At 36.6% G+C, this 27,196-nt stretch overlaps 1 protein-coding gene across 1 annotated transcript in view; it reads right to left on the reverse strand.

Moving 5' to 3' along the window:
• Positions 1 to 27,196, reverse strand: part of USH2A (usherin) — a gene marked incomplete at its 5' end in the record, with an annotated part of 618,561 nt that overhangs the window by 256,645 nt on the left and 334,720 nt on the right. The window contains one exon of the mRNA XM_082703057.1: positions 22,593 to 22,772. Within this exon, the coding sequence (XP_082559183.1) occupies positions 22,593 to 22,772 (180 nt within the window). The remainder of the gene's footprint in view (positions 1 to 22,592; positions 22,773 to 27,196) is intronic.

A 27,196-nucleotide genomic window follows, 5' to 3' on the forward strand; every position in this document is an offset into this window, starting at 1 on the left:
TTATTTAGAGCTTATGTTAGCTAAATCATAGCACAGAAGTTGGAGCACTGATTAAGATCCAGCAGACCTGGATTCAAATCCCGATTCTGTTTTTTATTGTTGAAAAAGTACCTTACCCTCTTTGTATCTCAGTTTTCTCATCAATAAAATAAGGATAAAAATGGTACTTCAGGGGCACCTGGTTGGCTCAGTGGGTTAAAGCCTATGCCTTTGGCTCAGGTCATGATCCCAGGGTCCTGGGATCAAGCCCCACATCGGGCTCTCTGCGCAGCTGGGAGCCTGCTTCCCTTTTCTCTCTCTGCCTGCCTCTCTGCCTACTTATGAGCTCTGTCTGTCAAATAAATAAATACAATCTTTAAGAAAATAGTACTTCATAGGGTTGGTTTGTGAGGATTAAGTGAGTTATGTAATATTTACATAATACAATAAGGTATACACCATAAACACTATATAAGTGTTTGCTACTGTTATGATCTTGAACTTTCCCCCAATATCCAACACATGGTTCTGCCATGTCTATTACTCATACCATGAACACCCTCATAATTTATTCCAAAATCTCTCCTTAAGCAAGGGTCACTGAGTCACTTAATGTCCTGAAAAGCAAATGTTGCTGGGTTATTTTTTCATCACCACAGAAACATCGTAGTTATAAATTTTAATTGTGTGGAAATAAAACAGTATTTTGAGATCAACATCACAAGGGCTTCATAGGCAAATCCAGCTCAGTTTATTACTATTTAGTGGCTAAAACAGTCCAACTAATGACTCTACAGCCTACACCACAACAAAGACTGCAATATGATAGAAATTAAATATGTTTGGGAAATTTGTATATTTATGGTTTATTGAAAGCTACTTAAGAACAAGGAATATACATTATGACTTAATTGTTTCTCTTTGTAATTTTCTTCCCTATCCTTGATCTCTGCATAGTGAGATCTCTCAAAATACATTACTTGCTGTAACAATCATATTGATGAAAGAACAAAATCTGATCCTACACTCTACATTTAGAAAATGCATGTTCTGATGACACCCATTAAAGAGCTTAAACTGCCCAGGAATCTTAATTTTGATCAGTTTTGTAACTGATTTTTACTTCTTCAATCAGATGAGCCATAAAACTAAAGATCTCCTTACATTTTAGTCAAGAAGACAAGATAAATATTTTTTAAAATATCACTTATATTAACATTTGTGAATTTAGATATTACTAAGTATTTCACATACATTACCCTGTAATACTCAAAATATCCTTCTAATGTAGTTAGTATTATTTCTCCATTTTATAGATAAATATAGTTTTAGAGATCTCAAATATCCCTGATTGGCTCCAATCCAGAGATTGTGCTTTTAGCCACACCCTTCTTCATATAAGGGGAGTTAAGTTTAGGCTGGGAGTCATGTGGTCTGGAGATAAAGTTTATTTTATTTTATGGAAGTAAAGTTTAAATGTGAGGAGAGGAGCACTCATTGAGATGCTCTGGTGATAGAGAAATTTTCAAAGCCTTAGAAAATTATACTAAATCCATTAACATATATTAAAATAATATGAAATACTGTATTCTGGATAATTCAGAAAACTTACATTTTTATTTCAAAACATAACAATGACAATAGCAATTAACATTTAAATGCACCTATGTTTTCTCATTTGATCCTATAATCACACCATGAATTAAATGGTGTAGTTATTGCATTAGTTTCATAGTCCCTTATGATTGCTTGAAATGCCAGGCTGGGACTCAAAAATTTGTATTTTGACTCAAAACTCCATCTTATTTCCTGTCAACTATGTAGTTTCCAAGCTATAAATATTGCGAGTACAGGAGGATTTAAAAATTTATGATAAAATTTTTTTGTTATTTTTATATTTTCTGAAAAATTCATCTACCCTTCCTTCTTTTCTCCCTTGCCAACATGGTTCTAGGTGCTGGGTACATAACAGAAAACACAACAGCCATGGTTTCCACCATGGAGGAAGTCTGGCATTGAACAAATATAAAAGTCTGTGGTTTGGGACGCCTGGGTGGCTCAGTTGGTTAAGCAGCTTCGGCTCAGGTCATGATCCCAGCGTCCTGGGATCGAGTCCCGCATTGGGCTCCTTGCTCGGCAGGGAGTCTGCTTCTCCCTCTGCCTCTGCCTGCCATTCTGTCTGCCTGTGTTCACTCTCTCTCTGACAAATAAATAAAAAAATCTTAAAAAAAAAAAAGTCTGTGGTTAAACATGAACAAAGTGCTTAAAAGGAGAACATTGTGCTATAAGGGATTATTAGAGGAGGCTGACTTGACACTGGTTGAAAAGGTAAAGCTTTTCTAAGGAAGTGCTATTTAAACTGGGACCCATTGAAGGACTAAGATTCTGCTGAATTAGTGGACAAGCAGCTGTAAGGAGATACAGACATAGAATTTACTGTTAGAGTAACTCAAAGAAGGTGGCATGTGCTCTGTTGGAGAGGACTGTAGGCCAGGTAAGGAGTCTGAAATTTACATTAAGAAGACAGAAAATCTTTGATTTCTATCATTTTTTTTTAAAGCAGAGAAATGACATTATATAGTTTAGTGTTGTAAGATATTGTGGGGGGGGGGGGAAGATGGTGGTTACTGTAATGTCTGATGAATTGACTGAATTGGATTCTGAAAGTAATAAATAGATTTATCATGTAATTTACAAATCTTGATTTGATTTTTTTTCATAGAAGTTGAGTACAGAATATAAAGAAAAAATCCAATTACTTAATATTTCCAGCTATTTGGTTTCCTTAGATTTATCTCATATAGATCATTCTTATGCAGGTCAATAAAGAACAAACATTCATGTCATTGGAGTCCCAAAAAGAAAGGAGGAATAAACGACTCATAGATAGATTTTATAATTACTCAATTGCCTAATTCCCCAAATTAAAAAAAACAAAAAACAAAAAACTACAAGGGAACAAGGCTGAATAATGAAGCAAAAGGATTAGAAAATTATACTACAAAATCTAGGCTGGGTTTAGTTATTAGTTGTCAATCATCAGATTCATTTCTGAGATGCATGAAAGGCAAAGTATAACCAAAAAATAAATGTGAGTTACCAATGGATGAATTTTTAAATTATTTTAAGAACCTTCAATTTTTTTTTACTATTTCATATTAAAAATTATTTTTAGGTTATTCTTTTTTCCCAAATTTTCATTTTATGTGAGTGTATACTTAAGGAACTAGGTTTAAAATGGATTCTAATTATTTAACAAAAAAATTTGCAGTTTTCCAAAATAAGAGAATGGCAGTAAATCAATTTTTTCTAAATTCTAAAAATAACTACTTACAATACCTCATCAAATAAATAAGATACAATTTTGTGCTTAAGACTAACAGTCAGTTGAGATGCCTGGGTGGCTCAGTAAGTTGAGTGTCTGCCTTCAGCTCTGGTCATGATCCCAGGTCCTGGGACTGAGCCCAGCCAGGCTCAGGGCATCTCCCTCTTCCTCTGCCCCTCCTCCTGGGCTCATGCTCTCTCTCTCTCTCTCTCAAATAATAAATAAAAATTTTTTTAAGTAAATAAAATCTTTAAAAAAAAAACAGAACATTCAACCCTAACAATATTCACACAGTTGTCTTACTTCATTGTTTATAAACACATATTATTAGTTTATTAGCAACCACCTCACCACCCCTTCCCAGTAAGTAAAATCAAGTTCTGAGTACTCCTGATACATTCCAGTATTTCCTGGAGATTTCCAAGTATCACCCAGAACATGCAGTAAATACAATTAAAAGCAATACCAAAATGGCAGCCACGACCTCCAGGCTCATGAGGGAATACTCTATATCTATTCTAGAAATCTCTCTAGCTCAGGAACCAGAATTATTCCTGGCAACTACAAAGAGCTCAGTAAATGTTTTGGAAATGAATGAAGGTTGAACAATGTTCAAAGTTCTGGTAAAGATTTAGATTTTATTATATTAAGGGTTTTTAACAAATTGACAACTTTAGTGACTTTGGTTAAATGCCTTATAAAATATGCTAACATCTTGATATTCAAGATAAACATATTAAAATGGTAAAGTTAATTTTAAGCATTTACTGTATGCCAGGCACTGATCTAAATGGCTTATACAGATTATCACATTTAATCTTCTAATAGTCCCATGTGTAAAGTGGAGTGAGTCAAGAAAGAGGAGGCCTAGACAACATTTTAGTCTGTTTGGGCTGCTATGATAAAATACCATAAAATGGACAGATTATCTTAACAGAAGTTTATTTCTCACAGTTCTGGAGGATGGAAGGACCATGATCAAGTACCCAGTAGGTTCAGTGTCTGGGGAGAGCCTACTTCCTGATTCATGGATAGTACCTTCTTGTTGTGTCTTCACATGGTGGAAGGGAGCAAGGCCTCTTTTTGAAAGGATTAATCTCACGACCTAATCACCTCCTCAGCTCCTACTTCTTAATATAACCACATTGGGTGTTGGGTTTCAACATGTGAATTTGGGGAAGACACAAATATTGAGACTGTAGCAGACATGATATGTGATTTACATAAGACCATAGAATTAATAGATGGTTCAACTGCTGCTTGTATCCTGCAACCGGTCTCTAAACTCTAAGCTTCCCACTGTAACTTTAAACAGTATCTTTTATAGTAATCTGTCCCTGCCAAAAACTTGACCCTCCTCAGAGGCAGAGTATGGTCATGCTCCCTTACCTGCCTCTACCCCATCTGCCTCACAGGAGTCTGAAGAACCAAGTTGGAGTCTGGATAATGCTTTGAAGAACAGATAAATCTTAGAGCTAGGAGGCTTGAAAGGAAGTAAAACATTTTTTAAGGCTTTTTGTTTGTTTGTTTTTAAAATAACTATGTCATTTAAATCTTGAAGAGGTTTATTTGGAGGTAGACACTTTGAGAAACTGTTTCTGTCCTTCTTTGTCTCAGTCTCTTTTTCAATCAAGATTTCTTTTTCTTTTGCTTGTCAAAGCACCCTTGTTTCTGAAAGCTCCCAGAAAGGTCTCCAGAGAAAAACAGAAAAATAAGATGCATAACAATGGCTATAGGCATTATAGACCCAAACTCAAGAAAGGATGACATTTTCTCAAGGTTGTTACCAATGTAGTAGAGGGGTACTTAAGACAAAAGCCCTAAGAAAGTGTATGTATAAAATAAATTTTTGTAAAAAAAAAAATCCATCATATACCTCAGCTCAGTGACAAAATAAAATATCTTAAAGAGTACGTTACTGAATAAAACTGAAGATGGATGACATTTGTCTTTGGTCTTTCACTGACTCATTTGGCTCTACCTTTCTGGGGTAAATCCAGAATCTCACCAACATTTTACTGTTGTGAGAATACATCAGTCAAAATTGGTACAAATATTTGTCAAAAGTTATATGAAACCCAATTGGCAGATCTCACCTAGCTCTAGTAATTGTTCTTCATGAAATGAAAAATTGTCCCCGTGTTCACTAAGAGCACTTTAATTAGAATGGAAAAGAAGCCAGGATATCCCCAGTTATAGTTTATAATAGGAGTTATATAGAAAGGGGTGGCAAAGGTGAGTCAAGGGCACCAGAATAAAAAGCCACCACTGAATACTAATTGCTATTGACCATTTTGAGAAACAAAAGATTCCACTTCACATTAGCATCTATAGGACCAAGGCAACATACCTCCAACTCCACTTCCCTTTGTGGTTTAAGATTAAAGTGTTGCTTAAAATTACTCTGCAAGACAGTTTCAGTGAATTTGTTAACCAGGAAACATCAGACAGACTGAAGTCATCCTCTGCTAATTTTGAAATACCCCAAAGCTGTGAATGATGTAGCTCGTTGTGCTCAAAGAAAAACAGGGATTTTGAATTTCATTAGATACATTATTTGTTCAACTAGAATGTGGAACTGTCACTTTGTCAGACTAATTAGAAGCCCTGAAGTTGGTGGTCATAATGCCCAGAAGAATATATTTTTTGTTACATCTCAAACCACCAACCAAATTTTATTCTTTTCCCTTGTAGATATCCTACATTTAGACAGTCTAGTTAAGCCCCTGCTTGAGACATTTGAATTCCTCTTAATATTCCTAAGACTATTCCTAAATATTCCTATTATTTTGAATACCACCATATTCATCCAAATTAGTTTCCAGGCAGCATAGATTAAATTCTTTTTCCTTGAGAATCTGATTATTTGAGTCCTTTGCATAGAATGTATCTTCAACTGGAAAAAATATTTTTAAATATATACAACAAAAATATTAATGGATTAAGTATATCTCATTTTTAGTTAAAATATTGTTCACTCACTTCATTTAAAATGATTCTCTAAAGAATCTTATTTTTGTAAAATTAAAAATAGATGTGCTTAATAAGGTAAATAAACAATTTTAACAATGAGTAAATGCAAGCTACATCAAAGCCACTCTCTTTAGAAAGAGTGCATGAAATATTTCCTTGTTGAATGTGTCCAATAAGAACAATAGTTAAAAAAACCAACTTAGGTAGTTAAGAAAATAAACTACTGTATTTTACAGTTAGAATCAGCTTAAAATGCCACCAAATCTATTATTCTAGGATATCAAGAACCCAGAAGTTAAATGATCTCTGAATAGCTGACAAAATTTTTGTCATTTAATAAAAGAACAAGAGGGGATTGCTTATAAAAGTCATCTTAACAATGAGATTGGATCTAATATTCAAGTTGGTTAATTAATTACTCAACTGATAACTAGATCTAGTCTAAAACACTGAGATTGTGTATAGGTTATTCCTTACCCCAACAGCACATTCATTTCACCTTCTCTGTTAGGGAGAGTAAAATAATAGTCATCGTCTGGGTAAAAAAACCCTGAAAGACTTCTAAGAACTGATTTCAGCTCATGAAGTAGTAGAAAATTTGAGAATAAAAAACTGATACTCATTTGACCACAATAATGATTAGTAACTAGATCATTAATTCATGTGACGAAAATCTGTAATCAGGATCTTGGTGAGTTACTTGTTTTAGTAATTTAGCCACACAATTGCTATCCAGTGTAGCATTGATGTCAGAAAGTATATGGCATTAATATGAAGGAAATCTGTCAGTTTTAGGCTTATAAACTTGGGAGGAAATTCAGAAGTAGAAACAAATATATTAATATCACTTCCTTAATTTATATGTAGCACAAATTAGAATATCTACTACTTCGATAACATAGTAATCACAACATAGCTTTCCCTAGAAGAAGAAGAAAGTATGGGTCTTTCCTAACTCCCCAGAATCTTCAGTTAGTAATTTAAAAAATGATTATTGGGTATATTGCACAGACATGATAAGATTTTCCATCACCTTTAAAGTTTACTTTGAATGCTTCCTATAAATCAGGAATTAGTAGCCACTAAAAAGTGGGGGGCTAATTTGCTGCTATTCAATCTTCTTACATACAATGGGAAGGATATAACTTTGCAATGCAAAACACAATTATTATGAGTCCAGCATTGTGTTACATTCTTTGCAAGCATTTAACATATTTAATTTTCTCAATGTCAACCTTATGACTACCATCTCTCCCATTTTATGGAAAGAAAAACCTGAGTCGAAGTATGATTGTATCACTTGTTCAAGGTCATATAGCTAGTAAGAGGAGAAATTTAGTTTTGAACCCAATCTGGTTGATTTTAGAATCCATGCTCTTAATCACTAGGATAATTTGCTTGTGTGTGTGTTACAGATGCGTGTGGAGCTTACAGATAATAGAGGAGTTATGGAATATAGTACTTTCATGCATGCTATTCTTATCTTATATACTATATTTTTCCCCAAGCAACTTTTAATCTTATATTTTTTCTGGATAAAGAACTTGCAAATGTTATTTTTTTTCCCCCTAAGAAAGAGCATTGACAAAAAAATTAAAGTTAACTTTGGATTAGCAAGAATGTTTCATTGTTCACAATGCCTAGCTACATGAGAAGAAATTTAGTCTAATCCTTTCTGAGAATATCTCTCAAATATATTTAAATCTTAACTGATTTCAGAGTAGCCTACATCTATTCTCCAGTTACGAATAAGACTGTTCAGTATGTCACCATCAGACAGAGTAACAGAAATTACTGTATGTTTTATTAAAAACCTATTTTGTCTCTCTCTCTTTTTATCCCAAACTCTAATTTAGTTGTTGTTCCCTTAGGTACAAAGTACACAGTTCATAATTCATTTGATACAAAATGTCAGTTTAGATTCTTGCCTGTCTTTGATAAATGAGAAAAAACATGTACATTTCAATTTCCTCAATGCCAGACTACCAGGAACAACCCCCTGTTGTGCTTCTCAAAGACCTTTGTGTTAAATTAAACATCAAGATTCTGAAACTGTGGGGAAGGATCTTTCCAAGACAGAGTACAAGTACATGAGACAGAGGGAGACAGCTAATGCTTTTCCTACCAGTTGAGTGATATCCCCCAAAGAGCACCTTTGATCCTCAAATTAGTCTTCACTTATAATTTAATATACCACAACCAGTGTGCTGTTTCCTTACATTTAGCTTTAAAAGGCAGTTGTTAGGATCATTAAGGAAAATAAAAATTTAGATGTTTAGAGGCAGCTTTAACTTTCAACCTAAATAACAAAAGGTTATATATAGTTTGTGCTTATCATAGATATTTAATCTTCTTCAGACAAATGGTGAAGTGCCTACTTCTGTGCTGCCTGGTCTTCTGTGTGTGCACGTATTTTGCCCCCTATGAAAGTCCACTGAGGATGGTGATGGGTTTGTGAACCGTCTTAACAAACTGAGGCTTAGAGAGGAGGTCACTTCCTCGAGATCCTTCCATCAGTACATGGACACACTGGGATGACGGGTAGTGGTTAAGTTAAAATTCAGACAGCCGGACAGATACTACAGCATCTGTGCTTAACCGATGCGTAATTTAAGAGACACGTTCATTTGAGCCTTTATAGAGTCAACTGAGTGAGCAAGATTTGAGCCTTTTTGTGTGGCTGAGGACTCTAACGCAGACTCCGAGACACAAGTGCTCCTTCTTCCCAATGGCTGGTCATTCCTGTGCTGCTCCAGGGAACGATTCTCTTACACACTCACACTGTTCACACTCCTGGGCTCTCCAATATTCCACTTGTGAATAAATCTCCTCATCCAACTGCTGTATTTTAAATCTGATGTTCATGGAAAAAAAATTTTTTTAATGTAGGGAGAAAAGATTCATTCATCTTTCTTTTACAAATATAGGCTTCTTTTTTTTTTAAGATTTTATTTATTTATTTGACAGAGAGAGATCACAAGTAGGCATAGAGGCAGGCAGAGAGAGAGAGGAGGAAGCAGGCTCCCTGCTGAGCAGAGAGCCCAATGCGGGTCTCGATCCCAGGACCCCGAGATCATGACCCGAGCCGAAGGCAGCGGCTTAACCCACTGAGCCACCCAGGTGCCCCCAAATATAGGCGTCTTTGCTCTCTTTCTTTTAATAAAGTTTTTTTTTTTTAATTTTGGAAATTCATCCTTTTAAATAAGTCTCTCTTAATAAGAGTGCAAATTACGTACAATCAGAAGATCACATCTATTCATCTCCCTTGCAATAGGAAGGCATTAACACAAAAAATTCAATTTTAATATAGACCCAGAGAAAGGACAACTTAATAATTAGCACTAATGACACCACTGTTACACACTAATGTTTTGGGTAAATGTTTGAACAAGTTCTAACGAGTTTTTTTTTTTTTTCTGTTTCATACCTATACAAAAGCCTCTGCAACAGCAAAGCAGATCAAAAACTTAAATTTTCTATTATAAGCCAAAGAAAGATATGTAAATGCTAATGCATGTCCCCAGAGTGCTAAAAGTTCAGAAATATTTTCAGAAAAGTGAAATGAGTCTTTTCTCTAAAATAAATAAATAGAGGTTATTTCAATATTCTTTTCATCTAATTAGAGTTCATCTTAGAAACTCATGGACAATTATGAAAGAAGTGGGTCAAAATACATGGTGGGCAAGTGAGTACTTCTATCTGTGCTGGGAAAGGATCATCCAACTGGTTAAGTTTTGCTATCTAGTCAGAGTACAGACTACATAATACTGTTTTTTCTGGATGCTTCTTTGTAAGGCTGGAAAAATATCTGTTTTAAATGAATTCTTCCCCCTCTCATAATAATGTCAACTTTAAATGCATGGGTCATGTAGTTCATTGAGGGGAGTTCTCCAGTTCATCGCCAACAGGTTTTGAACATCTGGAATTTCACCCAAACAATACCCTTGGATCTCTGTTTGACACAACAGTAGAGTCAGGCCACATCTTCGGACCCTTGTTGACTAGTGGAGCCTAGAAATCTGTGCTACCTTTGTAAGAGAGGATACGAGCCATCAGGGGAGGCTGCTTCAAATGAAAGAGCACAGCGTCTCAGCACCAGGCTTCCTTCTCTAGGTTTGAATATGGTCTCTGCCATTTACTAGCTGCGTGACAATCTCTTTTCCTCAGTCCTCTCATGTATAAACAGGGATAGTAATAACACTTCTCCCATAGACTGTGTGAGAATTAAATGAGTTAGTATATGCTAAAGAGCATCTGCACCTAGTAAGGGCTGTCTAAGTGTATGACTCACTACAGCAAAGATTCACTATATCAAATAAATGATTACATGATCCTAATTGTTCTCCAGGCAACTGGAGACTGTATCAGCCTCCTCGGTGGAGCTGTATCTGTGAACTCCTAGAAAGAAAAATCTCAACTATGAGGTCTAATCGCCAGCAAATCCTAGAATTCAGGATAAAGATGTAACTGACTTGAGGAACACATTTCAAAACCCCACAGCGGAAGTACAGCCACAAGACGCTCATTAAAGAAAATTCCCCAGAGGGAAGAGACTCAGGTTTTAGTTACATGGAGTTCCTTATAACAGATGTTCTGTGAAGGAATCGGAGAGCAGAGGAAATTTAGCTGACAGCGTCTTCCCAGTAGGGTCGATTAGTGTTCCTCAATGCATAAAACTTCCTGCCTGTTGCTTTCTGGTGCCACAGGTAGGACTCGGCATCTGGAATCAGGTAGCCATGGTATCTCTTCCTGCCCCATTCAGGGAGACTGAGAGGCCAGTTCCCTTACATTGGGAAGGCCTCTGCCCCTGAGAATAGAAATTCTGTATTTAAAGCCAAGTTAACGGGGCGCCTGAGTGGCTCAGTGGGTTAAAGCCTCTGCCTTCGGCTCAGATCATGATCTCGGGGTCCTGGGATCGAGCCCCGCATTGGGCTCTCTGCTTAGTTGGGGGCCTGCTTCCTCCTCTCTCTGTCTCTGCCTGCCTCTTTGCCTACTTGTCTGTCAAATAAATAAATAAAATCTTTATAAAGCCAAGTTAAGAATAGGGATCTGTTCCACCTACTTTTTCCTTAGCAATTCTGTATGTCAGTTACAAGTGTGGCAGATTCAGAGACAAGATCACGTAATATTTTTTTTCTTTGATGGTATTCTAAAGATGATCAGTGGTTTTCAAACTTGTCCATGCATCCAGATTTAACCTGGGGAGGGGAAAGGCGGGCATCTCATAAAATAGAGATTGTGTGGTCCCACTTTCCAAGTTCCTGATTCAGCAGATTGAGTATGAGGGTCTGGAATCTGCATTTCTTTCTTTCTTTTTTTTTTTTTTATAATATTTTTATGTATTTGAGAGAGAGAGAGAGAGCACAAGCAGGGAGAGGAAGAGAGCACAGGGAAGCAGACTCCCACAGGGCAGGGTCGTGGGCAGGGTCATAAGGCTTGGTCTCAGGACCCTGAGATCATGACCTGAGCTAAACCAAGAGTCGTTGGCTTAACCAACTGAGCCACCCAGGCACCCCAGAGTCTGCATTTCAAACAAGTTCCCAAGGAATGCTGATAATCCCCTCCTAGGATCACACTGTGGGGACCACCGGTCTCATTCAAGTCTGCCATGTTAAAGATGAGAACCTAGCATCAGAGTCAAGTAAAGTTACCTGAAGCAGACCTAATAGCTAATTGGTGCAAGATTCATTGCTAGAGCTCAGGGCTCGAGATGTGAAAATGGAGGAGAAGTATCTCAGCAAATTGCCACATGCAGTGACGACTCTGAAGAGGACCGTCAGAATGGGGTCAGCAATCTCATAGTCCTAGTCATCATTATTTCCTTTCACATCAGGCTTGCTTCCTGAGGCTTCCACATTTGACAGCTCAAACAGAAGCCAATATCTACATTGAGTTGCCAGTTGGGTGTGATTTTCAAGAAGTTAAGAGGCTTCTCTAAATGCGTTCTACTCTTTTTCCTTTCTCTCAAGCATGTTGTGGTTTAAACACTTTTGTTCTCATGTGATGGAAAACCCAACACCTACAGGCTTCAATAATGAAAGGGGTTGGGTCTTGTTAATAAAAAAACAAAACAAAACAAAAAAAAACTAGGGTAACAGTTGGTTTCAGGCAGAGCTGGATTCAAGGCATCAAGAGATGTCTCCAAAATCCAGTTTACCTCCTTCTCTCAGATCTCCTCTGCTTCCTCCCGTGTTGGCCATATTCTCAGAGTCCTTTAGGGGCAAAATGACCTTCAGGAGATCCAAGTGAATTCTAGATTCAAATCCAGAGCCCAGCATATATCTCTGTTGGCTACACTGATTTCCTGTATCTCGTTACCTTTAATTGGAACATTTATAATTCCTGGAAAAAAAATCACTGTGGTCAGAGAATACGATGTTCTCACTGGCCAGACTTGGTGATACAGTCCATTCCACACGTAGCACATGTTCTGCGCATGGGAATCCAGGGTGCCCAGAGGGAAATCTGAGCGCCGTAATCAAAAGAAAGAGTGGGAAGAGGGAAGACATGTTGGGAGCGAAAATAAGACAAGGCCACTATAATTCACTGGAGGCATGACAGTAAGCATTACTAATTTCCTACTATGTGCCCAGGGCCAGACAAATGGTGAGAGAGATTTAGAAAGAAAGGAAGGAAGGAAGGGAGAGGGGGAGGAGGAAGGAAAGAAAAAGTGAGCAAGGGAATGGAATGAAATGGAAAAGAGAAGAGAGGACAAGAGGAAAGGAGGGAGGGAAAGAGGGAAAAGACAGTAAGAGAGAACAGATCCACTAAGACTCCTTTATCTACAACCATTCATCCACACATTTTGTCCTTAGCATGGATTTAGGCTCTAGTAGATAAGCATGATACACACATGAGACATTTAAATAAAAATGGGAGTCTATGTTCTAAAATGGCTGTGGAAGTGTAAAGAGAAGGATTGTTCTCATGCCGTATGAGCCAGATACCCTCAGATTTCTAGTTTCACTTGTCCCAGCTAATTAATAATCACCCATGTCATACTGGCTGCAGTGAATTTGTTTACTGTTGCCATAATCTATTCTTCGTTAAGTTTTTACAAAATTGTAGAGCCTTTGGACTCTAGATGATCTATATCTCTTTGCAGAGATACAATAAGGATTTTCTTAAAGTTCCTAATGAATGAAAAGAGATAGGAAATACAGTCTTTAAGTACTTAAGGTATATTAAGAACTTGTCCCCATTTTGTAAAAGTGTTTATGCAGACAAGTAAATGTTCACAGAATTTTATGCAAGTCAGGCATAGATTCTGTCTATGATAACAAAGGTAAAAGGAAAGAATGAGATATTATTTTTAAAAAATAAAGCAAAAATTTCTTTAGGGCACTCTAAGAATTCAAATAAAACTTCAAGTTGCTTTCAAACTGCAGAGCCTGTCAGACAGACATGATTTTTATTTAACCTTAAAGTTGTAGATAACCTTTATGCCAAGATAAAAAAAACAGAAAGGGGAATTATACTTATTCTTTTTTAAAAATATGATTTTTAAATATCAATGGAACTTAAAGAGATAATATTTTCCACCTCTCTCCCCTGGTAAAGTAGGAAAAATGTGATTTCTTTTTCTTTTACTTTTTTTTTTCTTTTTCCTTTTCTTTTTTTTTTTTTTTTTTGTCTCTCTCTGTGGCCCCAGGATGCTCTAAAGATAGCACTTAATTGTGCGTGGGCGTGTGTATTTCTATGTAAACCACAGGAGAATATGCAGATGTGGGAAGCCGGCAGCCCTTTGCTGGAGGCTTGTTGAGACCATGGTAAGCACACTTCAAAGTTTCCTTCCATCTTCTTCATGGCTCAGAAGTTAGTCCTTTTCTAAAGTATTTTTATAAGGAGGAAGCTCATTGTCAAGACAGTGACATGCAAAGTGAGGAAAATTTCACATATTATGATGTAGAAATTGATCCTCCTTCTTGGTTGATGTCATGCAATTTTATAAACACACATGTATGGACACACACATACACACACACACAAAGAACAAGGTGAACTAACAATTCTAAAAAAGTTATAGGTAAGATTTTTTCATAAGAGGAATTGACAACATCTTTGAGACAGTCATAAATACTTCCTTTCTGTTCTCGTAACGTACTGGGAATTGAGCACAGGTTAAACGAAATGTCCTGGTATATGTTTTCAAAAGTACACTATTTATTTTATTAATAATTTAAATACTATTTATTCATTGAATCTGCCTACTATCAACAAGTTGATTTTTCCAGGAGAAAAAGAGCACATTTGGAAGACTTGCACAGAGGTACAACCTTATGCACAACTGCTGCAAAGAGGCATTATGAACTGAATGCAATGTAAATTGTAAAGTTTTTAACATACTGAAGGTAAAGATAAACCATCTGTTTACATGGTAGAATGTTGTTTTAAAGAAGTCTAGGCCTCACAATCTCATATCTTCATGGTGACTCTTATATTAGGAAAGGCAGTTAATCTCATCCTTCCTTGACCTCATTCCTGAATAAGAAAATATACTATCTTAGCCTACTATTTATTTGGGTTTCTGATCTACAGTTTATTTTAAACATTTCCATTCCTTTGTATAATTTCATTTTTAAGATACCTGTGGCCACCTGCATGCTGAAGTTTTGACCTAAACATCTTGCAAATAAAGTGGATCCAGAATAGATGAAAACCAGAAAACACATGCTGATGGAATCTTTATTTATATACTGCAAATAAGCTTTTACAATTTTTAGTACTATTAATTTCATAAAAACACACAAAAAAGGGGCATCTTGGCATTGTACTAGAGATTTTAGGAAGGCTAGAAATTGTATTCTCAGTGCCACAGCGAATGAGGGCTGCAAAATATAAGGCAAGTGTAAGATAAAATAGAGTTTGCCTTTGCAATTCTTACTTATTTTTTGAGGATTGTTTGTTTATTTATTTTTTTATTTTTAATTTTTTTAATCTCTCCCTGCTTTTTGAGCTTCTAATTCTTTCTCATTCTCTTAGAGAGTCTGACCTAAAATGTTACTAATCCCCTTATGGTTGGTCCGTAGGGTTGGTCCGTAGCACTACCCACACCATTCTTTCTAAAAGGTCTTGGGAATTTCCATTGAGAGGAGAAAAAAGGAGAGAGAATTCTGTACTTTCCTTTAAAAAATGAAGGAGAAGAATAAATTCACTGAGCAACTTATACCAAAAATTTCAGACTCAGTTCCCACTCAATTGAAAGAATATAATCAATGATTTCTTTCTCTTTTCTTTCAAAAGCAGCCCTTTGCTGGAGCTATTATAACACGGTAAACTCCGAGAAGAAGAATTTGATAGTGTCGTCGGCTCCCTCCTTCTAGGGTAGACCGCCTATTGGTATACAATAGGTACTCTCTCTACCTACCAACTCTTAACAGATTTACCAGATTATTTTTTTAAATTTCCTTTTATTCTGTAAAATACCAAAATGAATATTCAACTACTCTAGTTCAAGGGCAAAATTTTGCAGCTTCCGTATACTTTCCAGGAGACTTCACTTTATTTTCCAAAATGGACAATTTGTACAGTCATGAGGAATAATAAAGAACAGTAGTATTAAATGGCTAGTTTTGCAGTGGTTTGTTACACGGTAATAGGTAGGTGTAAAAGCATTCCAGTCTTTTTAAAGTTTAACCAAAAATTAATTCCATACTTCAATCTCTGAAAATTCAGTGACTTACATATTATTGTTTTAGCAATATTATTGGGCAAATATTATGTTACTTTTCAAAAAGCAAAGATTTCATTTCATTTCGTTATTCATAAGTGCAACAACTACTAAGCTTTCCTACTGAATGGAAAACGAAATGCACTTTCAATTCCAAGATTCAACTTTTTAAAAAATATATTTAAGGAAAATTGGGAAATGGTGAAAAATATTTGGTAAAAATTTCAAACTCCTCTCTTTTGGCTAACATTAACACAGTTATAAAAGTATTTATTTATGAATAAAATATACATATAATGGAAATAAAAATAATCATAAACATTGTTATCTAATAAGTGGCTTGGTATGAATACAGAACAGATTCTATTAAGAAAAAAATGTACTGCTTTTCTGCCCACTGAAATCCCAAGACAACCAATGAGAGCTTGATGTAAAAATCATTTGCACATTATGATCCAGAGGTCATGGAGGGAGATATTTAAGCTATTTTAAAAGGAAAATTACTTTTCATCCTTCTTGCTTTACTTCATCATCGAATACACATCACAACCAGCCCTTAGCAGGGCTGCTGGCCTGTCGATATTTATGTCAATGCTCTGAGGGGTAAATGTAGGAAGAGATTGGAAATATAGGAGGACAAAATGTAGGAGGTCTCTCCAGAAAGCACAAAGACTCTGAATTTCGCTTGTCCTCCCTCATTGTCCAGCTTTCAGAGGTAAAAGTCTTCTGCACACCCAATTCCAATGGTGCTAGACATAAGCTGGATGCCTTATAATTCAACTCCGTTCTGACACTATCTACCTGAAGATAGTATTAGAATCCACAGACTAAGTGTTCAATCCCACAAGACTGCTCCCTCTCCCCCACACACATACAAGCTGTGTTTCTGACAAAACAGCTATAAACCCAAGGTTTCCATGACCCTCTCCTTAGGTTCGATTAATTTGCTTGAAGAGTTCACAGAGCTCAGGAAACCCATTTACTCAGTAGATTACTGGCTTATTACAAAGGATATAACCTGGGAACAGCCTGAAAGAAAAGATGCATAGGACAAGGTATGTGGGAAGGGGCTCATAACTTGCAGGCCCTATTCAAACTGGCCACTCTCAGCAAATATCTATGTATTCACCAACCTGGAAACTCTCTGAACTGGATCCTTATGGGTTTTTATGGAGGCTTCATTACCCAGACATGATCGCTTAAGACTGATCTAACCTCCAGCCCCTCTTCCCTCTCTGGGGAGGGAAAGGACTGAAATTTCCAATCCTCTGATCACCTGCTTGACACCACTGGAAACCAACTCCTACCCTTAGGTGAAGTTCAAAAGTCACCTTAGTAACACAGCAAAAGACAACTTTATAGTTCTCATCACCTAGGAAATTCCAAGGGATTTAGGAGCTCTCTGTCAGAAATGGGGCCAAAGACCACACATGTATTTCCTCAGAATCACAAATATCACAAGAGGCTCAAAAAGAGTCTTAGCAGTGAAATAGAACAAAGAAGGTAGCAAGCACCAAGTATTTACCAAGATGGCCACTGTGCTAAGCACTTGACACTGTGCTGTTTAATCCTCTATCAGGTGGGAATTACCACTGAGCCAGTTTTATGGATGAACAAACTGAGGCTCAGATTTACCTGTGAGTTGCTCATAGTCACACAGCCAGTGAATGAAGGAGGATTCAAATCTAGGTGTGTGGGATTCCGAAGTCTAGACTTTTACAACGTGCCTAACGATTAATTCCAAATGGATTACACTCTTTTTATTTCCTCGATGTTTTAGGTGGTTGGAGGTGGGGGTTGGGGGGGGGTCAGGGAAGGAGAGACAAACTCAAATTCTAAAGCAAACCACTCAGAACCATTTTGCCTTTCTCAGTTTTTGATTTTCTAATAACCCACCTTTGGAAAAGAACCATGTTCTTCAATCTTAGTATTTTTATGAAGTCTGTGGGTTATAATAATTCTCATCAATTTGAAGGTATAAATGACAAATTATTTACCATCCTAGAAAACCAGATTAAGTTCACAAACTCAGGTGGCTCTGAGTTCCTTTCACTGTTACAATAAAGCAGTTCAGAGAAAGATAAATAGAATAAAATTATTCCTTTTGGAAAAATATAAAAGTTTCATAAAAAATCTGTTTCTAGCTCGTCAGTATGGAATTTGTCATTAATCATTTTAAACTATGCCCTTTTATGCTTCTTCTGTCTCTTTTAGCTTTCTGAGTAGGTCTTTGATGTAACAAAGACAGTTTCAGACAAGATTTCAGTTCATCTGGAAAAAAAAAGGTTTAAGTCTGGAGGCAAAATGCAGTGTATTTAAAATTTATATACTCTATAATGCCTTTGTTCTGAACTTGAAGATCCTGAAAAACTTCTAAGCTTCTTTGCCTTCCTCCTCTAAGCTCATTTGTTCTTCCCTTGCTTATTATCATGCAACTGTGACTTTAATGGAGGGGGGGGGGGTTTCCATCCTTTAACTACATGCAGAGTCATGGCTGACCCTTTCTGATCAATTGCCAATCCATACAGGTTTGACTGATAAAAGAGCCAATTAGATTTAAGCAAATTAAGGGACATCACCAATGTCAACCACTTATTAAACTGAATGCTGAATTCCATGCATACAAAACACTAATGCACTGAGCCCCATTAAGAGTTGAAATCCTAACCCCATTAGTAACTCCAGACCTTGAAGGGGTAAAGGTCACAGGAAAGTTTCATATTTATGGATTAACATTTGGATTCCGTTTTTATTTTTTTAATTTTTTTCCCTAGAACTCTTGAACCTTCACTATAATGCTATTCAAGAGCTCAGATTAAATATATTCTTCATTTCTATGAGTATCCTAGTGCTAAATATGAGCATTATGTTATTACAAACAACCAAATATAGTCATTGTAGAAATACAAAAACCTGAGCATGGAAGAGGATAGAGATATGCTACAGAAATGAAGGAATAATAACCCCCCCGACTCCTCCAGTTGACCAAATAATATTTCAAATGAATTTTTAAAATAAAAAGTGTGTGCGATTTGGATTTGCCAACGTGCATATTTGTGCTGAGCTCTTGGTTCCACGATCCTGCTTGCCTTAATTTCCATCTTCAAAACAACTTGTGTTTATCAGATTGTTTAATCATATTCCTTTTTTTGCTTGTGTAGTTGAAGTCGAGAGCCTTATTTTTTTTTAAATAAAATTAATTTTCTTAACACAAGAGCAAGGAAACAGGGAGATGTGATGGAATTAACTAGGATTTGAGATTAGGTCTTGTTTGACTGTTTTTTATTTTTTGTTTTTTTTAAAGATTTGATTTATTTATTTTTATTTGACAGAGAACACAAGTAGGTAGAGAGGCAGGCAGAGAGAGAGAGGAGGAAGCAGGCTCCCCGCTAAGCAGAGAGCCCGATGTGGGGCTCGATCCCAGGACCCTGGGATCATGACCTGAGCCAAAGGCAGAGGCTTTAACCCATGAGCCACCCAGGCGCCCCTGTTTGACTGGTTTTTTTAAAAAAAATTTTTTTCCAGCTTTACTGAGGTATAAACTGCATTTCTATCATTATTCTTTCTCATCAGAAAAACAGAAACATCGAGAAAGGTGGTATCAAATAAGGCATTTCATAACCATTCTGTTCTACACTTACCAAAATAACCACCATAGTGAGGGAATCAAAGAGCAGTGAGTTGGAGCAATTTGAGAGTATTTCTTATATCTGATGCCCTGTCCTCCTTACAGTCTGGGGTCCATGACCACAGTATCCCTACACTGGACAACAGTGTGCAGAGGGGGTCAAATTCTCCATAGATGGTTACAATAGAAGGTTGCTCAGATAGAAGATGAGGCATGAGCAGGCATGAGCAATGAGAAGCTTACAATTTAAAACTCTTAATCAAGCTACCTGGACTGACTGACTGACTGATTCTTTCACTCACCGATTATTCATTATGCACCTATGATGCACCAGGTTCGGTCTAGGCACTGAAGATCAAAATGTGAATACGAAACAGTCCCTGCTGTCGGGGGGTCTTATAACCAGTGATTGTTGATAGTCCCATCAGACAGACCATTTCACTATAACATGATTGTACTCTAGGACACCTAGGGGCCCTATCTCAGCCTCAGTTGGTAAAAGACAACTTTCTGAAGGACCTATTTCTAAGTTGAAACCTTAAAAATGAGTAGGACTTGGCCAGATCTAGGGGGTCAAGGCAGTTTTCCAGACCACATTTGATAGCAAACATTTGACCAAGAAAAAAATAGCATGTCTATTTTGCCTAAACCTTCTATTATTATATTTTTCAGCTATACTAAGAAGAAAACATAGCTAAGGGTATTATCATTACAAATCTTGCATAACCCAGCAGTGAGGGAGAGCAGGAATTCCACATCACCAAAAAAGAGACTTAATATTTGAATCAAGGAAACGGCAAAAAATGGTAACAATCCAAATATAATGGAAAAGTAAATAGCATACAGAACCTTCTCTCCCCATAAGTTGGTTCACTTCTCTACTTCGGTTCATTTATTATTCATTTCAGTACAAAGCACAGTTCACTGGACAAAGGCATGGAAGATTTCTTTAATAACTCTCAGTACTAATTTAATTCTACTTAAACACACATATTCTAGTGAATGCCACATGCTTTTCAGCATGATTTTATGTGTAAATCAGGATAATATGTTTTCAGATCATTAAGTAAAAGGAAGCATGAACTAAAACCTATTTAATCAATGAGGTGTCACCTTTAAACTGCCACAAGGTCATAAAAAAGATAATTTCAAAGCTATAAGTTTCCTAATTGTAATCAACAACAATCTAATGATGAAAAAAAAAAGTATGTCTTAATGGCTATAATAAACTTGAGCAAATCAATGTCTTTGAAGACATTTTGCTTCCTCTTTCGGTGAAGGGCCATCTCCCAAATTCTGGATTTCTGAGTTTAGAAAGTGAATAATTACATCATGCCCAGAAAGTATGAGCCTGCAGAAGGCATGATAATGGCATGAATAAGCCTCCAGAGTAGACATAAAAGTAAACTAAGCAGTTGACTTCAGTTCAACTGTACGGCTGGAAAGAAAATTTTAGTTTCTTCCTGTTTGCATAATATTAACTCTTCTACTAACCACTGACAGATTCAGGCACAGATTGTATATTGAGTTAGCATGAGAAGCTTGCTATGTTTAAGTGGATTGTATATATACATGCACCCAGAGATATTTACTCTAAATTACTAGGCATTCCTAAGTGCATGAACAATGAATTAAATTGGCCCTATTTTATGAATATGATGTAACTTGCTGTAAATTACAAACCATCTAAATCAGTATGAATGCCATAAAAGGAATCTATAACTCATTAAATTCCCACATATCCTGTTAAAAAGGTATTGCTATGTAATTTAAAAATCTCCATTAAGGCACTAATTACTGTTTAATTTCTAAGTGTGAATAAAGGTTATTATATAAGGTATAGAGTCATTAAATGTTCTATTCTTTCCAGTATGTTGGGTTAAATTAAAAAATGGAGATATGAGTGCTTAAGGTTTCTTTTCTTGGTTTTGTTTTGTTTTGGTTTTTTGGTCTCAATTCTTAAACAAGCCCCTATCTAAATCCAATGTCCCTTTTTTTTAAATTTTTTTTTTTTTAATTATCGGTTTATGAAATGTGACAGTGAGTCATTAAGCTCTAACTGTCTCTTCCAAGCATTTTTAAACAATGTGGCTTCTGCCATTTAGAGTTTCAGGTGTTTTGGTAAACATCTATTCATTAAGTCTTATAATGTCATGAAAGGTAGATAACAGTGAGTGGTTTTAATGATAGAGCAGGTATTAAATCCTTCCTTGGGAGAAGCGTTCTATACAAACCACAAATTAACTCTTCATTGTCCTCTGTGAGGAGGATTTTGCTGCGCTTAAACCCTTTGTGACGGGAGCGGTATTTATCCAGTCCTGCTGCTTAATGACATAGCGACATTCTCCCTTAGTCCAGAGACACTGGTTTTTGAAGCTGAGCTACAGTCTGGTGTTTTAGAGTCCTTTGCCTTTTGTATTTTCAGAGAACAGACATTCCTGAACCCTCAGTTGAGAATCACGCTCTTATTATTTTGAGGCATGCTTTGTTCAAGGGCTGTCCTTACCAATCTAACAGGGAGCTTTCTTCTTAGCAGTTAGTCACACAATTGGTTAAAATAAGGGTGGAGGTGACTGCAGATCAATATAATAATTCTAAATAAGTTAAATCGGTTATTTATACAGATAGTTAAAATAAAAGTATCTGGATTTTACCTATAAAAGTGACACTATTGAACTCTAATCATTAGGGCATGGAAGTTAAAGGTGTTTTTCCAGTGGTGTGAGTAGCTTTCCCTTTCCATTTGCTGCACACACATGCAAAGCAAGAGATACCTATGTATGATATATACCCGTACATACACAGTGCAAGATGAAAACAGTCTCAATAGAACAAAAAAAAATCAATAAAAGGGTCTCAGTCAAACAAAACAACAACCCAAACAACCAGAAATACAATTGAGCCTCTAAGTTAAAAAAAAAAAAAAAATTAATTTTCACAATAATGAAGCACTCAGGGGAGACTTATAGTAGAGCTGTTATATAAATCTATGTAGCCAGCGTTGTTCATGGACTTACCCCCGGGTGGCATTGCCAGTGTTATGGGATCACTCATCAAGCTGCCTTGGCTATTTGAAGCATTCACTTGCACGGTATAGTTAGTAAAAGGAATCAGCCCCTCAATGAGTACCCAAACGTTGGTCTCTTCACTGCGGTGCATGACTTGTGTGCCATTCAGAAGAGTGTAGTTATTAACTGCTGATAAAAAGGAAAATTTAAGAGTTCATTCATTCATCCAATATCAAAATAACTGAAATGTTATTTTAAGATGGCGTGCAGCTGTCCACAAGTATCGTGCGTGCAAGGACACTCAGACACAGACACAGTAATTGATTTCATGATGGTTATTTACAATTGTTTGAGAGTTTTTCCCCCTCACCTCATCCTTGGATTTTTTTTTTTTTTTTAGATTATATTTATTTATTTGAGAGAGAGAAAACACATGAGTGAGGGAAGGAGCAGAGGGAGAGAGAGAGAGAATCCTCAAGCAGAGTCCCCCACCCTGAGCTCAGATCCAGACATGAGGCTTGATCCCAAGATCCTGGGATTGTGACCTGAGCAGAAGGCAAGATACTTAACTACCTAAGCCACCCAGGCACCCCCATTCTTGGATTTTATATGATATGCAGACTGAGGAAACCACATTCTTTCCCCGCAATCTAGAATGGTTCTGGATATAAATAGTATATTTATGAGGCAAATTTTTCAGAATATTGCTGAAATTTAGTAAAATTCAGTTATCATTATGCCTTAAACACAGTAGTTGTTATCAATACTACTATTTACCTCAAATAGCCTTTTTTCTTTGCCAAAACACTTTTATTGTATGTCCCTTTAATTTCCCCCACACAGATTCTACAAACATAGGCAAATGAATAAAAAACACACATGGTGCCAGACTTTAAAGGGAAAGCATATTTGCAAGATTTCCAAATAATGATACAATCTTTACTGGTTAAATGTGAAAAAATTAAAATATGGCCACATACCAATAATGATCTTGCACTGTACGATAAACAGGATAGTTGTAATAGTTATCAAAAATACCATATTTTGGACATAGTTTTATAGCAGAATATGGTACAAAGAAAAGTACATGCAGGGCGCCTGGGTGGCTCAGTGGGTTAAGCTGCTGCCTTCGGCTCGGGTCATGATCTCAGAGTCCTGGGATCGAGTCCCATATCGGGCTCTCGGCTCAGCGGAGAGCCTGCTTCCCTCTCTCTCTCTCTCTGCCTGCCTCTCCATCTACTTGTGATTTCTCTCTGTCAAATAAATAAATAAAATCTTTAAAAAAAAAAAAAAAGAAAAGTACATGCATTTGATTGTTAGAAAGTTCTGCATTTGAGCCTGTCCTTATCATTCTTGAGGAAAGCGCTCTTTGCTAAGTTATTCAGTATGTCTGAGTCTCATGTTTTTCATCTGAGAGTGGGGAATGATAATACTTTGATTGCAGTGTTACTATGAAGATTAAACGAGATCATTTCTTTACATTACCCAGCATATAATAGGTATTCATCTACAACAACTAGGAAGTGTAACTGTTCTTGTTATAGTACAACTGATACATTACAAACAAAACATTTATAAACAAATACATACAAAACAAACATTTACAACTAGCAAGTGATAAAGAATTCTACACTCTTTATTTTACTTCCTCTGTAGCAATTACTCTTCTATTACATTTTCCCTCTCTCCCACCCGACAATGTATATGAATCAAAACTCTAATATTTTTCAATGAACAAAACATTAATCACATCTGCTACCCCTAGGTCATTGTCCAATCATGTTATACATCAAACTCTATAATTAATAAAGAATCAAATGATGTGAAAGAGGATCTCACATCTAGTTTGAGCATTTTTGTGAAATGTGGGTAAGGCGGACAAAAACTTTAAAAATACACAAAAAACTTTAAAAGATACTTGTAATAGTTTTGGGAAGAAAGATGGAGCTGAAAAAAAATTATTGCTGCAAAATACACAGGTGTAAGTTAAATGTTTCCCATGACCAGAAGAAATCCCTAGTGTCATGGAAGAATTTATTGCTCTGAACTTGAAATTGGCACAACGGAGTGGTGCCAAGGGAATAAATGTACTTAGGGGCTAAAACATGAGGATAATAATTTCTATTCAGTTTTAATAAAATAAGATAAAGATATGTTCACTGTTTAAGAATTGTTTTAAGTTCCTGAACTGAAAATAGACATCACAGATAGATCTATGTGGAGCACATACCAACAAGAAGTTCTGAAATCTGAAAAGTTGCCTTGAAAAGACATTTTCCAAATGACACTTTATTAGCTCTCACAGGTTCTTTGTAACGAGTCAACCTGAATAGACAGATTATTGACTCCAACTGCATGCAGAGAGCAGGCGTTGCTAGGTTCTGATAACAATATTCTCAAGATGTACAAGACGTCGCTCCTGGACTCGAGAAACCTGGTTAAGATTTACTATGAATCCCTTGTAAACACTGTCGAAGAAAAATTACATTATCCGTATTTGAAGACCTCAAGTCCCATAATGTCTAACTCCTTGGAAAAATTTTCCGTTATAGCTGAAACAATTGCTGCTGTTGTCACATACCCAATTGTAAAATTTCAAAAAGGTCAGCTTTATCCTGCAAGACCCAGGTAGATGCCTAATTGCCTCTGAAGTAGTATAACAGCACATACCTTACAAAAATTGAAGACTACAAAATAACAATGAGGATTCTAAAATTAAGCCAAGAGAATACGATTTTATAAAATTTCAAGCCAGGTGCAAATGTAAGAACAAGGAGTTAACATCTAAGATTACAGTATTGGTAAGAGTTTTTTTTTCCCTTATATTTTGTTTGTTTCTGAAGCAAATTTCCAGCTATAAAACAAACAATTTTGCTATCTTTGAAAATGGCATGGCAGGGGCAAATATATTAAATACCACTCTATTCTAAGTTTCCCAGATAACATTAATACATGGTAATTATACAATTAGTTGTAACATTAAGTTCTAGTTATAGAACAATGATTACTCAGTAATTATAAGAAGTATATAATTACTCAATAATTATGAGAAGTATGCAATTACATAACCATTTTGTTCAGCTCAAAAAAGAACTTGTGTGTCTCCAGGAACCACACAGCTGAGTGAGTCCAGTGCTCCCTTACGCGCTCACATGCAGCTCGTTCCTAACCCTGGAGCAACCGTCAGGATTTCAACCCTCGGTGAAGCTCACAAATCCCCAGATTTAAAACCAAAACCGGATCCACAGATTTTGTCTCTGTCTCCACTTTATTCTTCTCTTTCTTCCTTTGAACTGGACCAGTTTGAGTTCTGAGATCCTGGGGGAAAATTCTTAAAATGCAAGTCCTCAGATCCCCCCTCCCCCGCCACCCTGCCTCCCCACTATTGAGAGGGTCTCGCTTTACTGCTTTCCAATGCATAAACTTTGTTTTCATTGGGCTGGAAAATGCAGCCCCTTTGGTTCAGCCTCAAGAATCAAGCTAGAAAATGCTAAAATGATAAGCATTTCCTATCACAGGTGACCATTTCTGTCTGGTCTCCCTTAGCACTGACCCTATTTGTAAGTATAAGTGGACGGTGAAGGCCCTGGAACCACAACTCGCTGTCACCCTGCCACCAGGCACTGAAGTCAAGTCCACCTTTTTGGGTGTGGTCTGCACCACTGGGCTTTAACCTGGGGGTCACATTAAGCACTCCGCAGATGAGGTCATCACACTACATCAGCCACCTACATCAAAATCACCTGGGAATACTTCATCAACATCCACAGAGCTGAGTTCCACTCCAGACCTATCAAATGAGACTGTTCGAAGGCAGGGCCCAGTGATCACTGGTGATTGTTCTTAAGCATGCAGAAAAACTCATTTTAGGATTATTTAATCTATGTTCAAGCTAGTCTTAAAGTAATGATCCAAATTCATCTCATCTGTTTTTCCCAAAATACTTAGGTCATTTTTTTTTTTTTAAGATTTTTATTTGTTTATTTATTTACTTGACAGAGAGAGAGAGGGATCACAAGTAGGCTGAGAGGCAGGCAGAGAGAGAGGCAGGGAAGCAGGCTCCCCTGCTGAGCAGGGAGCCCGATGTGAAGCTTGATCCCAGGACTCTGAGATCATGACCTGAGCCAAAGGCAGAGGCTTAACCACTGAGCCACCCAGGTGCCCCCTTAGGTCACTTTTGACATCCTTGTTGATGAAGCCTTTAGACTCTAGCTTTGGGCTATAAAATCTTTATTAGTGAAATAATGCATCTTCAGAACATATAAAGTGGATTCTTCAACCAGATCTACCTTTACAAACTAAAAAAAATCTAGTAAATTATTTCATAAGAAATATTTAAGTGTATATAAAAATAATTTTTAAAATGAGTAGTCATTTTGCACACCTGAGAAAAATCACTTCAGTATTTCTGATAAGTACTTCTCTCTCTCCCTTTCAGTCTCACCACTAAAGACACAGGGGAAGGAGAGATCCTTTGTATATTGTCCAACATCATGCATCACAAGCAAAAAACAACAAGTAGTTTTGGTTAGATTCCTAAAATTTTCAAATAAACTCCTAGATGCTTCCTCAGGACATTCCACATCCTAAAGGATTTTCTAAGAAGTTAAATC

Source organism: Mustela nivalis, assembly GCF_964662115.1.
Source record: "Mustela nivalis genome assembly, chromosome: 16".
Taxonomy (NCBI): Eukaryota; Metazoa; Chordata; class Mammalia; order Carnivora; family Mustelidae; genus Mustela; species Mustela nivalis.